The 16,140-nt window shown below is 32.9% G+C and overlaps 1 protein-coding gene across 1 annotated transcript; it reads left to right on the top strand.

The window, feature by feature from the left end:
• The first annotated feature begins 3,586 nt into the window (after positions 1-3,586).
• LOC131054399 (disease resistance protein ADR2-like) lies at positions 3,587-6,334 on the top strand. Its single transcript, XM_059208336.1, has 7 exons — positions 3,587-4,239; positions 4,403-4,586; positions 4,739-4,845; positions 4,948-5,359; positions 5,629-5,680; positions 5,837-5,853; positions 6,272-6,334. The coding sequence occupies exons 1-7, from the start codon at positions 3,587-3,589 to the stop codon at positions 6,332-6,334; spliced, it is 1,488 nt and encodes a 495-aa protein (XP_059064319.1).
• Positions 6,335-16,140: the final 9,806 nt, after the last annotated feature.

A 16,140-nucleotide genomic window follows, 5' to 3' on the forward strand; every position in this document is an offset into this window, starting at 1 on the left:
CAAGTTCAACCCATTCACACATGTAAATGAATAAATTATTATGTAATATAATGTAGATCCTATGAATACATTAGACTCCTCTGACCCAAGTTATCATATTCATGTAACATTAAAGAGATCCATTTGAAAGCACCAATTATAAGATAGAAATGATTATTTCAAATTGTGAAAGATGTTCCTCCTAGTACACCATGTAACCTTTATCTTTGATGTTCTCTTTATGTGTCATAATATGATTTTTGCTTGGCATATTGTGTGATCTAATGATTCTTCAAATTTATTCATATGGAAGCATCACATTTTGTCATGCCCTAATTACTAAAATAAATTAAAATTCATAAATAATTTTACTCTTCCTAGAATATGCAATGAATAGAATACCTAGCTGATTAATGCATTTAATAGTTTTATAGGAAATAAATTTCATCATTGTTTGAATATATCTATATTATTTTGGAACAAATATCAAAGGCGAAGAGAAAATATGTTGTACGACCTTGTTTATTTCTATTATACATACCAATGTGAGAAAATTAGTAAAATGCTCACTAAATTGAGAGATATGTTTGTATTGCATCTTGGATGGATAAAATGATATTAGTGTTTATACTCTTATACAAAAATCTATAACAAGGTTAACACATTTTACAGTTAAATCAATAACTAACTAGTTGTTAAGGGCTGAACATGGTTCAGAAAATGTTTAATATAAAAAACTTGAAGTCATTCTTATGAGTGTATATTTAATTTGGTAAAAAAAGGTGTATCAAAATATTTGGATTTATCCCTATAGATATTGTAGATGAGATTAGTTTGAGATCATATTAGAAATGTGGAAAATTAATTGAGTAATAACAACATTAGAGATGTGTAAAATCAAATGTATACCTCAAGTAGTCTCCATCCTCCTAGATAAGCTTGAAATAGAATGTACCCTATTTTTATTTGATTTTCTCTTGATAGTGATGTGGATTTCTCAATTGAAAAACTAGCACAACCTTAATATAGCAATGATATTATGATGACAAAAAGATAGAATAGGATTGACTGATTTTGTGGATGATATCTTGATCAAAGGCTAGATAGATTAAGGATGGATGGCTAACACTAATTGATGTTTATGTTTTGTCTCAAATTTGTAGTCATGTGTCAAGTGTCGTGTGAGGGATGGGATCTAGGTTAAAGAGTAGATTTATGTCAACATTCATATGCTAATAGCTAGAATTAAGAGGTTTAATTTTAAATGGATGGATAGGATATAGAATTTGTTTGACTCTTAGAAAGGTGTCTAGGTTTAATGGATGATGATAAGAATTAGTTAAACATGTGAAAGAGATACTTGTCGAATATGAAAATTTTAGATTATGGTCCATGTGAACTAGTTAAAGGGCTAGGATCAAATGGACAAGGATAAAGGTGAATGAAAAATAAATTAAATATAGAATAAATATTTAATTAGTTAATGGGATCAGGTGGAGGGTAAAATATTACATAAATAATAAACATATATTCAATTAAGGATAAGATGGAATGGACTAAAATAATTGAATAAATAATTAATATTTAATTATTAATTAATGATTAAGATAGGCTAACATTAGGTGTGGCTAGGTAGGATCAAGTTTAGGTGTCTACACATATGTATTCTATCTTTTGTATAGAAAAACATCAATGACATGCTAACCATTTCATTAGAGATAATCCAATTAAAATGAGACTAAAATTAAAGAAAACTAATATGCATATTTTACCTATAACTTCAACTATATTTTAAATAATTTTTTATATGAAATTAAATTTTAAAATTTCATCTTCAAATCTCACCTCTTTTTAAAAAATTATTTAAATTAATATTTTATTCTACTTTAAAAATTAACTTATTATCAAAAAAATAAATACACTTAAAATACAAGTTTGACTTTTAATATCTACTAAAATATTTACTTTCATCTTTATACATCAATAGTTTTATATATTTCTAAATTATTTAATTAAGTTATTTAATATATGCATGTTTAATTTGTTTAGGATGAATAAAACATGAAATATTATTTTTTACTGCTTTTCCCTTCATTAAACATATCTATTTTTTATTTGATATTTTAAGAAAAAAATCAAAGAAAACTAGCAACTTTGTGGTATAGCTTAATTTGTTCCATTCTAGTGTGAAAATGTTAATTACTATTGCCTAATATATCTTTAATGGATTCTATGAATAAAATGAGATTAAGATTTGTATTCTTATACAACATTTTTATATGCAAATTAAGACATTTTACACTTAGTTTGGAGTATTACAATTAGTTGTGAAGGTTTCAATTTGCTTCTTAATTTAGATATGAATATAGATTTTTTTATGTCATTTTTGTAGATATATATTTAATTTTCATAATGAAATGGACAATTAAATATTTAAGTTGATTCTAGAAGATGGGAACACTTTAAACTTATTTATTTTATATTCCTTCAATAAGAATCAACATATACAATCTAGTCATTGCATTAAGTACAAGCCAACTAAAATGAAATTAAAATATGAAAAAAACAATATGTATTATTTACCAACAACTTAATTATTTTTATATAGATTATTTTATTAAAAGCTATGTTTTAATTTCCTCGTCAAATCTAACTCGGTGTTTTATAAGAAAAACATAATTATAAATTAAAAAATTAATCTCTTTAAAAGTCAAACTTGTTATTTAAATACAAATTACATCTAAGAAAACATGATTTGTACATCAAGATATTATATATTTTTAAATTATTTCTTTAAACTAGTTAATATATATGGTTGCGTTGTGGAATCATCCCCATCCTTCATAAGATGCTGACATTATACTCAAAACAAAATATCTCCTAAGCTCCGCCAAACTATCGATCGCCAATAAACCAAGAACCCGGTATTTCTTTTTAATTATAGAAAAATATTATTTAAATCTTACTTTCTGGCGCGAGCCTGTTCTTCCTTTTAAGAAAATGTCATGGTTTGGAACACGTTCCAGAGATTCTGTCTTAAATATTTTCTGACTTGCTCATCAAATTACAATATAGCTGCACGTCTGTCCTTTCTTCCACATCTACCTCCCCAAGAAAAAAAGTCAGCCAATAAAAAATATTAACGTCTTGAAAAATAAATTGTGGCAGCCTGTTTATCAGAGTCACAATTTTATAAAATATATTCAATATACATCGAGAGGTGTCACGGGGAACAATGAATAGTTGACCAACTCTGGAGATTGGGTCCCCGTATGAGTAGTTGAGCTCATATTGATTTTCAATTTAATTAATAAATGATAGAAAACTGTTCAAGCAGATGCATTAATTGAGAACGGTTCATACGATTTACCTTCGTCTGAGATGTACTGTCAAAGGAGCAATTATCAGTGCCAAATTATGATGAAACTCGAGAGTTTTAGAATGGAAAATGACACTCCACCAGGCTTCCTCTCCTCCTGCTCTCCGCAAGTAATAATCATGTAATAAAGTAACAAAATCTGATATCATCATCATATAATTCTTTCTATCTATATAAACAAGGGATATTTGGCCCATTTTTTGTAATTTCTCTGGCGATTCTCCAACCATGCCAATTAGTATTGAAGATGGTGAATCGACAGTGTCAATCAAGGCACACTTGGATAAGGCAATAGAGGACTTTGAGAATGGCACCCTTCACCCGAATGTAAATATTGTCGGGATTGTGGGAATGGCGGGCAGTGGGAAAACCTTTCTGGCGAAAGAACTCTACAACAGAAAAAGCTTGCTCTTTTCCGGGTCGAGTTTTCTTCTAGATGTGAATAAAGCCGCAGAAGAATGTGGCCTCCATAAGCTGCAAAAAAGGATGTTGAAAGATTTGCATGTTGATGTTTCGACATTCAACAATACCAGCAAATGCAAGAGAGCTATCGCACATCGTCTTAAGCATCATCAATTGTTTATCGTTTTGGATAGCATAGATGATGTGGACCAACTAGAAGCTTTGCTCCCTGAAAAGGACGCTGGATCAGGCAGCATGGTTATAGTCACAACACGGGATGTGGGCATTCTTAAAAGCTATGGAATTTCTTCCATTTATACGATGAAAAGACTGTCTCCTGCTAAAGAGCTTTTTTGTCAGCATGCTTTCTCACAATCCTGCCCAATCAAAGGATTTGAATATTTAGTCGACAAGTTATCTAGTGCATGTGGTGGTCTGCCTTTATCTCTGGAAGTGCTGGGAGGATTACTTCACGGCAAGTCGAAGGATGTCTAGGAGTCTTTATTGGATAGAATTGGACTCACAAATATTAGTGTCAAGAAACCAATTATTAGGGTAAATTGCAATATACATATTTGTGCCTAGAGCTTTCTGTTTGGTTGTGACACTGAACTGCTTTTCTTTGAAATAACTGATGAACAGTTGCCTCCATTGGAAACAGATTCTGGTGGCTAATGGTGATTCTTTAAAAGGTGAAAAAAGCAAGCTCACAAAAGATCTGGTGTGGCTTCGCTGGCGTGATTGTGCATACCAAAGCATACCCCCATCAGTGTCTATAGAAAATATGAGAGTTCTGAAGTTAATGGGTCCTTTAATAAAATATGGGGTTAGTAAAGTACAGATAGTAGTTTCTTAGACCAGTCGATTCCATTTTATGTTACTCTTTTCTGTTATCTTATTTTCTAAGATCGTGTTTTGTTCATTTTCGTGCTTTTTCTTTGCGGCAACCTACCCATTTGAGGGAGCTGGTTATTCTAGGTAGCATTGGAATCTATAGGGCAGTTGCACGAGCTACAAAAGATAGTGGTGGATGGCTGTCTGAACACAAGCTTGGAAGCTTTACCAGAAGAGTTCTGTCATCTACAGTGATTGGAACACCTTACTCTGCGGTGGTGTAGGAGGCTGAGATCACTACCAACAAATATTGGAAAATTGCTAAATTTGAAACATTTAGAACTTGCTTTCAGTAGCGAGTTGAAGATTTTGCCTCCCTCTTTTAAGCAATTGATAAAGCTCAAGTATTTAGATCTCGAAAGTTGCAGCAATCTGGTGATTCCTCCTCAGTTTTTGGGGAAGATTACTACTTTACAATATTTAAATTTTAAAGATTGCAATAGACTTAAAGTCTTACCCTCACAAGTTCCATATCAACTATCTCTAAAGTGCCTGAATTTGGGTGGTACAAGTCTTGGAGAAGTACCCAACGAAATAGGGAGATTGGAGAACTTGGAAGTTCTTGAATTGGGAAGCCCTTTCCCGACACCCTTGCCCGTTTCCCTTGGTAATTTGACAAGGCTTCAGAAACTGATTCTTAATGATTGCACAAGCGTCACAAGCATGCCTGATATTTTAGGAGAAAATCCTAACTTGAAGGTTCAAGTACTAAGTAGCACGAGACAATTGAGTAACTCAGAAATAGAAAGCCCTTAACTGATAGACTTTCTAATTCCCCTTGGTAATTTGAGAAATGTGTGGGACAAAATGTCCAAAGGTTGCAGAAAACTCATAGGTTTACGTAATGCATTGTGCTGCTTACAAATGCTCAGCAAATAAATTATGTGGTAGTTTGTTTGAGTGATATATGAATTATATAGTGGTTTGAAAAATGTAAATGGTAATGAAATTTTCTTTTTACTGTATTTTGACAGTTCAATGTGCTTTCTATATTGAGAACTCTTGGTGTTTTGATCAACATCATAGGTAAACAATCTTTTTAATTTATTTGTATTTGTTGGAGTAATTTCTCTCATTTCACATGCTTGCAGACATAAAAATAAGAGTTCTAAAAATAGAATTTGTATGGAGTAGTTGATTGTAATTGTGCATGAATTTGCATGTGTGCTTTTCTATTCTTAGCTGCTGTTCGAATTACGGTACATCTCTCTTTATTGAAATAATTTGTAATGCAATACTTTGTTTCTGATCATTTGATCAGCTGATCCTTGATCTTGTGATCAAGAAGATATATAATCCCATTTGAATGAATGAAAAGATTTATCTACTATTGAATAATTTCTATAAATTTTTTATTTTTTTTCAATATTTCATATCTTTCTGTCTTCTGATCCTATTGCGTTTTGGGATTATAATTCTAGAAGAGAGGTTTATTTTTATTGAGACTTCAAATATATTGCAAAACAAAACTTAAAAAACAAAAGGGGTGGAACAGAGCAAACATATATGCAAATTAGATGGATGAAAATTTACTGGGGAACAATCTTCTCGAGAGAAAAAATCACCATTGGGCATTGAACAAAATTGAACAATTTAAGAACAAGTGCTATGTTGCAGTCGCAGTCCCGGCTAAAGACTACAAGAAATGCTTTAAAACCAGAAACCTGCGACATGGAATAATACAGTCTTCTAGACTGTTATAGTTGTAACTACAATTTGGACATTATGCTTCTATGACATGGGGAGCTACGCTAGCATTTGGAGCTACTACTGACTTATTTATAGATAGTTCAAACTCGCTGGACATTCTAGTCGGTGCTGCTACTGACTTCACTTTTTTAAAATTTCAAATTCTTCTTTCTTAATATCAATCTATCTTTGTAAATCAACAAATTCTTCTTCATTATGATACTTTCGGTACACAAATATAAGAAGAAAAGCGAGAACAATGATAATTTATCTAAAACTATATGCAACAAAGAAAATTCCACAATTGTCACTACTTTAGTAACAAAACAAGATACATTCGCCTATAGTGCACATGACTGAACAAAAAGAAAATCCCCTAATGGCCTACACCTATGAAGCGATATCTAGAGTCTAAAACATAACGGCCACGCGAATTTAATGTACATCATACCTTTTTTAAGCACATAAGAGTATGGTTAAATATAAACATCCATCAACCGGAAAGTATTTAAGAATTCCTTCAGAGCTTCCTAAAAAGGGGTGTAGATTTTAAAACAATATATTCACTATTAATTTTGTGGCTAATCAACTAAATGTATGAGGCATTGTGATCACAATCTCGATGAAGGAGAATTATCAATTTTATTAATGATTATAGGAAGTGAAAATGGCATTCTTGTTTGTGTAGACAAAAAGAAACTGAAAAATGGATTTGCATGTGCCTAAGAACTATCATGCTCACTAAACTCTATTTATATTATTGTGAGAATAATCATTTTAGAGAGACCACATGGATGTATCCCTTATTTTAAAACTGTTAGGAAGATGCTTGTGTTTGTAGCAAAAATTAATGTTGAAATTCATTTTGTTGTTGCTATCATTCTTCCAGTTCTTTGTGCACGTGGCCAGACCAAGTTAAAGGATTGTATCACACCTGAAGAACATTGGCGATTACGCTGCCAGACGTATACGTAAACAGTAGAATCACAAACAAGGCATGAGACATTTTTTTACAGAATGTGTTGATGAAAAGTCGTCTAATGGAATGCAATGACTATAGACTATGGAGAAATTGGAATTGGGCATGGCTTTACAATTTTTTTATAAAATACATCTGGTAAGTATTAAGCTGATTTGGACAAAATGCAAAAGAAAATGCAATTGGTAGGTGAAAGGCTGATTCACAACCTTTGACAACTATCTTTTCTTTTTGGCCTATGCATAGGTATTGGTAGAGGAAGTTACAGCTACCCCACTAGATATGTACGCAAATAGTGGAATTACAAAGAAGGCGTGAGAGCTATTACAGTAGTGGAATATACACGTTATGGATTTGCTGAAAAAGGTTTAGAAACTTTCACACAAATGTAAATGGGTGGCGTAGAGTCCGAATCCAAAATCTTTACCAAATATTCCTACTAATATTAATACAGAAAGATATTATTTATAAAACTCCATAATCTATTGTGTATTGAATAAAAACTTGAGTTCCCTATAAATATAAAACAGACAAGAAATTGTTACCACAGATCAGTGAAGCCAGCAGTAGAAGAAAATCCCCAAGAGATCTACGATGTTTTATAAGTGATCATGGTCGATTGTTCATCAAAATACTAGGCATATGTGCCTTCCAAACACTTGCATGTTGAAGAAATACAAGCTGACATTGTTTCGAATAATAAAAAGAGGGTAATATGTGGAAAAGCACCATTTAGGACGAATGAAAAATGTACATTAAACGAAGCAAGGAACCACTAAATACTAGACCAAAATCAGGGACAGAACCAGCAAACAAGAACCAAAACTAAATCAGTCAACCTCCAAAAACACGAAGAGATGGCCTACTGAATGGTGTTAACCTCTTGCCAATCCTAACGAACTAACATTGTTAGCTGCCCCAAAAAAAACCGTATACGACCTCAAAAAGGATGGTTATACCATGAATGCATAATCATACAAGGAGAAGAGTGTTTGCACAAAAGTCAAAAGATTGATATTTCCATGAAATAACAATGTCCAAACCCTTATCTAAGTCACAGCCTGGGTACGAAATAAATCAATTCTTCTAACATATTCTACTTCTCCTCGATCATCTCTCACGCGTTACTAAATTTAGGCATATTAATTACAATAAATTTCCTTTACACCAGTCTATTTTTCAACCAAATATAATTAAAATAATATCATCTTAATCTAATAAAGTCGATAAAAAGAACAAAATCTCTTAGGATACATATTAAATATTATAAATTCTAATTAAATTTAAATGAATGTCTAAATATTAACTAAATCTATTTTACAACTTAGACCTTATACTAGTTGTCAAATATTATAATTATTAGGAAGATTAGCAAAGGCTCCTACCAAATTATAATGAAACATAGATATATTTATGTCTAAAATGTTTTATCATAGGACAATCTTATATAATGTGTGGGTTTCATCTACCACACCATCATCATCTACTATCATCTCACATATGATGTTCTCCCTCAACACGGTAGAGGGGGAAAAGTAGTTTCTTACATTCACCTCACATCAATACAAATTGTACTAAGTTTATTTTTAATATCATAATTCTCAAATCAATTAAGATAATAAATCAAGATTTTATGAAGATAAGGAATTCACATTGTTGCAATATCATGCAACACATAATACAACATTTAAAATATTTAGTTTGATCACCTCAAATAGGTTTTTATTAGGATAAATAGGTTTTGAGGGGACCCGAAACCCCTAACAACAGATTTTGAAGGAATATGAAATCCTCGAATTTTACGAGGATCCAGAACCCAAAACAAACAACTTCTAACAATACATCAAAGAAAATCAGCAGCCTAAAAATAGCCTACAAACAAAGATATAACAAAGAAGCCTAGCTGAAACAGGAGGATGCCAAAGCCTTTCACTAACACAAGGGTTTTATCAAGGCTCCCTCAACCTTCAACAGAAACCAAGGGTTTTCTAGGCACCCATAACCTGATTAGTGGGTTTTACAAGGCTCCCATAACCTGAAATTGCTTTTGAATTGGCTCCCACAACCAACAACATTTTAGAATTTGAAATGGCTCTCAGAACCCACACAAGTAGGGATTTCGAGGCTCCCATAACCTATAACAGAAACTTCAAGCCACAACCAAATCTTGGTCCTAACCAAAAACAAAAACTGGTCAAACTAGACCCTTGAAAAATTGCAGCATTCAACCTGTCCCTTAGAAGAGCACAAAACATAACATGATAAGCACAAAGAAAATAATAGGAATAGTGGGGTTTTGAAAGGCTCCCCAAACCTTCATGTAGGGTTTTCAAGTGGCTCCCAAAACTAGCCAAAAAAGGCTCACAAGCAAAACCCAATAGAATGTTGAATCCTTTTAAGCAAAGCACCTCTCCACCTCAATAGGATAGGGACCCACCTCAATCGGGGTAGAAAACACCTAGAGCATTTGTTGATACCATGAAGCTCCAACCTGCAAAACAAAGTCCAGCAATTGGAAAATAAAATCATATAGCCTGGATGGACAAGTGGGTTTTGAAAAGGCTCCTACAACCTTCAACGGATAAAGAGGCTTAAACCAAATAGACTCCATGCAAACAAGCTCCCACAAAATCTCTACCTCAATAGCAGAAAAGAAATAGAAGCCCCACAACAAGGAGAGAGACACATTCTGAATACCAGCCTCAAAAAAAAGGTCATTCAAGACCCCCAAAAAGTTCCATCTCTCAGCAGTCAGCCAAAAAACTTCCCCTCAATAGAAGAATGAACCACCTCTATAGGATAGGATGAGAAGAATGGAAAGATGAAAACTAGAAACCTAGAGGAGAGCCTCTTGAGGAACAAAGAAAAAATGGAGCACCCACAACCTTCAAGAGGACACTCAACAGACGAAGAAAATAGGGTCAAGTAGACCCCGCAAATAGGGCACCCCTGCAACAACAACACCCGCACCAAGAGATGAGGATAAACATACAAAACACCACTTGGTGGAAGATAAAGATCCACAATCATAAGTAGAAGCTAAAAAATAGCTGCTCCACTTGGATCCCAAACTCTCCCCTTACACTCACACGAGAGAGGCACAAAAAATAGGGCAAGGAAGAAACCAAGGCTTCCCACAACCCTCACATCGCAACCACATCGCTCACCTCAAGAACCAAGGAAAGCCCATCCACAAAGCAGGAGTGCAGGCTCCCAAAGAGCCCAAAAGCAGCCACTGACACCCACACACCCACCTTAGCACCTCCCACACCAAAAGGGGCACCAACGCAAGCCAAGGAAGATAGGCCCCAAAGAAAACCCAGGGATCGTAAACAAACAGTCTCTCTATAGAAAAGCCTCCCACCACAAACCAGCAATAGAGAGTAGCAAGGATGGACCAGCACCCAATTGCCACACCTATCACCCACAAGGATAACCCAAAGGCACTCGAAACCCTGCAAAACAACCACTGAAGCTCCAACAAATTCTCTAGGGAACCAGTCTCCAACACAACATCCACTCCCAAAGTCGCTACCACATCTACCCAACACGCGACAAGAACTGACGAAGGGGGCCAACCAATGCCATGGCACAAACACACCATCACAGTGACCATCCTTTGAGTCTTTTGCAACATCCTCTGAAACCCTAGCTCCACCCCTACATCCAATCCAGCTCTGGCTCATGTTGCAAGAATTTTATTCCTTTTGTTGATCACCTCAAATAGTTATTTAAACACTAAAAAAAATATAAATTAGGTAATTCAAAGTTGGATTTCATAATTGTGATTGAGATCCTAATTAACACAACCCAATGCCTTGACATGTTAGTAGAAATACTTGTTTTTATTAAAGTCGTGAACAACCCCAATCCAATACAGATTAAACAAATTACATCAAGACCAAATAAAAAATGGTAGGGTTACCCCATATAACCCAACAATTAAACACATTGCTAAAACAAACAACATATTGAATTGTAGAATAGGAGTTGAGAGGTGGTCCTAAAGGAACAAAACAATATCTTTGGGTGAAAAGGGGATGACCCTTTTCTTGTGATCCACAACTATCCATGATGGAGCCAAATCTTGAGATAAAAAGGGAACAATGATAATAGAGGCCTTTGATGTAGAAGTTGTGTCTAAAATCCAAGCTACCAAACCCAAGAAGGGAACCTAGCAATCCAAGGAGAGAGAATCTGACATCGTTGAGGGAATAAGCTCAGTATTCAAGAGAACATTTGAAGGAGCCTAAGGGACATCAGACTCATGAGCAATAGGCACTAAAGAAATAGGGACTTCTTGAGTAGGGGCTATAGGGTAAGAGTAGCATGAACAATAGTAGGAGCTAGAGAAGAGCATCCATGAATCGCAAAGGTAGGGAAAGCCATGATGAAAGTGCATTTTGAAGTATTCGATGAGTCCAAAGTGGCATCTATAAGGAAGACTATAAGATGAGATGTCTCAGTATCCTTCCACCAAGTAGGAGATGAGAAAGGGTGAGGCACATGCAGAAAAGAGAAGACAAGATGCCTAGTGGCAAAGCACCATTTTCAACAAACAAGAACCACTCAAAATCCATGCATTATTGCCCCTAGAAGCACATGTTATGTGGTATGATTTCAAAGTTTTCTCTCTTTTATTCAGTGGCTACTTCTATGAGATTAATATTCTCATGGTTTAGTGTGGTGATATTTAGAGATTTATTGTAAAATAGTGTGAGAGATTATATAATGGTTTTATTATATATATAATTCATTTTGATTGTTTCTTTGTTACTACATGGTTTAATTATAAGCTGCACCTAGCATTAAGTATTGATTAGTAGTCTTCGTATTTGTTGATCTATTTATTTATTTAAAATTATCCATTTAGAACTTAGGAGTTCCTAGAATTGTAGAGAGGAGGATTATAAGGTAATTAAATTTGAAAAACGATGAGTTTAGGAAAGATGCAAGAGGAAGGTGCATAAAAAACAACTTAATAGGAGGATTATGTAGTAGTAAAGAGAGGTAGCAGTTTGGGCTTTCAAATAGTCAAATAGAGGAAAAAGGTTCAAAGATAGAATAAATACATAAAGAAGGAAGAGTGAGTTGGCGAGGCTGAGAGATTATCCAACACTAGATCACTAATGTGAACACTTAAGTAACCTACACTTAATTAATCTATGTCAAACATAAACTAATAAGTCATGTAAAAATCTATTGAAAGGTAATTAATTAAAAAATAAATAAAAAGTAAGGTATATTCAAATGAATGTGTTTGATTTATTTGAGGTATTATGTCAAATTTTAAGGTGAAACTCAATATATTTTATTTTATATATTCTTGATGATGGTGATCTTAGTGCACTTCTATTAGGGGAGTGTAGTTTTTTTATTAAATGATCCAAGACTCTACTTTAGTTGTCTTTGTAAGTCTACATCTCTAGCTAGAACATCAAATTTAGACAAATTTCAATCCTATATATAAGGATAGTCGTTAATCCTATATGGATAGATGCCTACTTAAGTATATCATTTAATCAACACATAAGAACTTAACAAATAATTAACGTTAAAGTTCAAAAAAATAGGTAAAATTTTTTCATGCATCATAAAGATTGTTATACTTAATTTGGAAGCTATGCATCCTAGTTTTTATAACTTATACGAATGAGAAACAATTATGTTTATACTAGTTTGTTTTTTTGGATTCGATTGTGTGTATTTTTTTTATTCTATCTCAAATCTGCAACTCAACATCTTTCATATCTTTGGAATTCTTTTCATCTTGATGATGAATCACGGAGTGTGATTCGAAACGTTGAGATGGAAAAAAAATACACACAATCGAATCCAGAAAAACAAACTAATATACAATATGGATTGTGGAAATCTCATAGCTTTAATTATGTTTATGTTTATTAACTATTTAAAATAAGGAAAAGATCATAACAATATTAACATATGTAAAAAAATCTTCTTTTATTGAATGTCAGTCAATCTTGAACTAAATCAACAAATTCTTCTTTGCTATGATACTTTTGATACCTAAAGTAAGAAGAAAAGTAAGAAAAAATAAAACTCTTCTAAAATATATATACCACAAAGAAACCTCGACAATTCTCTTTGACTTAATAGTAAACAGAACAAGACACATTTATTACTTATAGTGAACATGACCGAACAACAATAAAAATCTACTAACGGTCTGCACCTATGAAGCGATATCTAGAGTCGAAAAGATGCTTGTAGATAGTAAAATAGAATATTCACTAGATTAATTGTGTGGCTAAACAAAGTGCGCGATGCATTGCGATTACGATCTCGACGAAGAAGAATTATCAATTTTCTTGATGACTATAGGAAGTGAAAATGATATTCTTGTTTATGTGGACAAAAAAAGTTGCAAAATAGATTTGCATGCTCCTAAGAATTGTCATCTTCACTAAACTCTATTTTTATTGTTCAGAGAGTAATCATTTTAGAGAGACACGCGGATTTATCCATTATTTTATAACTGTTGGAACATTCTTGTGTTTGTAGCAGAAATTAATGTTGAAATTCATTTTGTTCTGGCTGTCATTCTTGTAGATCTTTGTGCATGTGGTTAGACCAAACAAAAGGCTTGGAAACTACCCTGCTAGACTTGTATGCAAAAATGAGAATCACAAACAAGGCATGTGAAGCATTGACAGAATGTCTTGATGAAAAGTCGCCTCATGTAATACAGTGATTATAGACTGGAAAAATTGGATTTGGGTATGGCTTTACAATTTTTTTATACAATACCATTGGTAAGTATTAAGCTGATTTTGAAAAAATCTGAAGAAAATGCAATTCGTAGGTGAAAGGCGGAACAACCTTCGTCAATCATCTTTCTTTGTGGCCTATGCATAGGCATGGATAGAGGAAGCTACAACCATCCTACTAGATATGTAGGCAAATAGTGGAATTACAAGTAAGGCGTGTGAGTTATTGTTAGCATATATGCTGAAAAACTTCACCGGAAATGTCATGTCTCATGCCGATTTGCTGATAAAGGTGTAGAAAATCTCAAGAAAATGTAAATGGGTGGTATAAAGTCCCAGTCCAAAATATTGCCAAATATTACACTAGTTCAAAGAGTATACTTAGATGCCAACTAAAATAAATAAAGAGAGAAAATCCCCAAGAGGTCTACGATATGGCTTATACGAGAGCATGGTCGATTGTTCACCATAATACTATGCATATGTGCCTCCCAAACTCTAGCATGTTGAAGAAATACAATCTGTCATCACTGGATCCTTCCCTCCCAAAGAAAAAACAAGAAAGAAGTACTCTACCTCCAAAAAGATAGTTATCCCATGAATACATAATCATACGAGGAGAACAATGCTTGAAGAGAAGTCAAAGAGACATAATACCATGGAATAACAATGTCCTAACCCTTATCTAAGTCACGGCCTGGGTATGAAATAAACAAATTCCTCTAAGACCTTCCACATCTCCATTATCAAAGAGAGATATTATCATGGAATAACAATCTCCTAACTCTTACTTTAGATATTATCACGGCTTGGGTATGAAATAAAAAAATTCCACTCTAAGACCACATACTTCTCCATTGTCTCTCACACCTCATTAAAAATATGCATATTAATTAGCGTAAACTCCCTTTACATCACTCTATTTTTCAACCTAAGAAAATTAAAGTTAATTAAAATAGTTTCATGTTAATTTACCAAAATCTCATAAGATACATATTAAATATCATAAATATTAATTACATTTAAAATGAATTTCTAAATATGAATAATATCTATTTCACAACTTTGACCTTAAATTATGTGACATAATGTAATTATTAGAAAAATTAGTTGAGGCTCCTACCAACTTATAATGAAACATAGTCATACTTATGTTTATAATGTTTTATCATAGGACAAGTTCATGCAATGTAAGGATTTTGTCTACCACATCATCACCGTCTAATATCAATTCTCATATGATACTCTCCCTCAACATGTTAGGGGGGAAAGAATATTTTCTTAAATTCAACTCACATGAATAAAAGTTGTAGTTAGTCTATTTTTAATATCATAATTTTCAAATCAATTAAGATAATAAGTCAAGATTCTATGAAAATAAGGAAATTACACTATTGCAATATTGTACAACACATAATACAACAACTAAAATATTGAGTTTACTCACCTTCAATAATTATTTAATCACTAAAAATAATTTAATAAATATTAAAATTTTGATTTGACAATTGTGAAGGAATCTTACTTAATACACTTTGACATGTCAGTAGAAGAACATGTTATGTGATACGATTTATAAATTTTCTCTTTTATTGAATGACTACTCTCAGGTTCATGTTCACATGGCTTAGTACGGTGATATATAAAGAGTTATTGTCATTTGTTGTGATACATTATTTATAAGTATTATTACATGTATGAATCCTTCTGATTGTTTAGATTAAGTGTTGATTGGTAGTTTGACTATGCCTTGATCTATTTATATATTTAAAATGATCCATGTAGCATTTGGAAGTACCTAGATTTGCATGTTCTTCATAGATATGTTTTACACCTGGAGTTTGTGATTATAAATGATGGGTTGAATATGTTGTTGGAATGAGTTAGACTAATACTTTTTTATCTTTGTTGGTATGGATGAGTGGATATGTTATTATTTTTTTGGTTTCAATTTTCAATGTATGTTTTTTTGGGGGGGTATGTTATTGGAATGAGTTATACTAATACTTTTATAACTTTACATTTGTTCTCCACAAAAATGTATGAACATTGAAAAATCTCATTTTCAACAGTCAACCATGGGAGTT

The sequence above is a fragment of the Cryptomeria japonica genome, chromosome 7, assembly GCF_030272615.1.
Source record: "Cryptomeria japonica chromosome 7, Sugi_1.0, whole genome shotgun sequence".
NCBI lineage: Eukaryota > Viridiplantae > Streptophyta > Pinopsida > Cupressales > Cupressaceae > Cryptomeria > Cryptomeria japonica.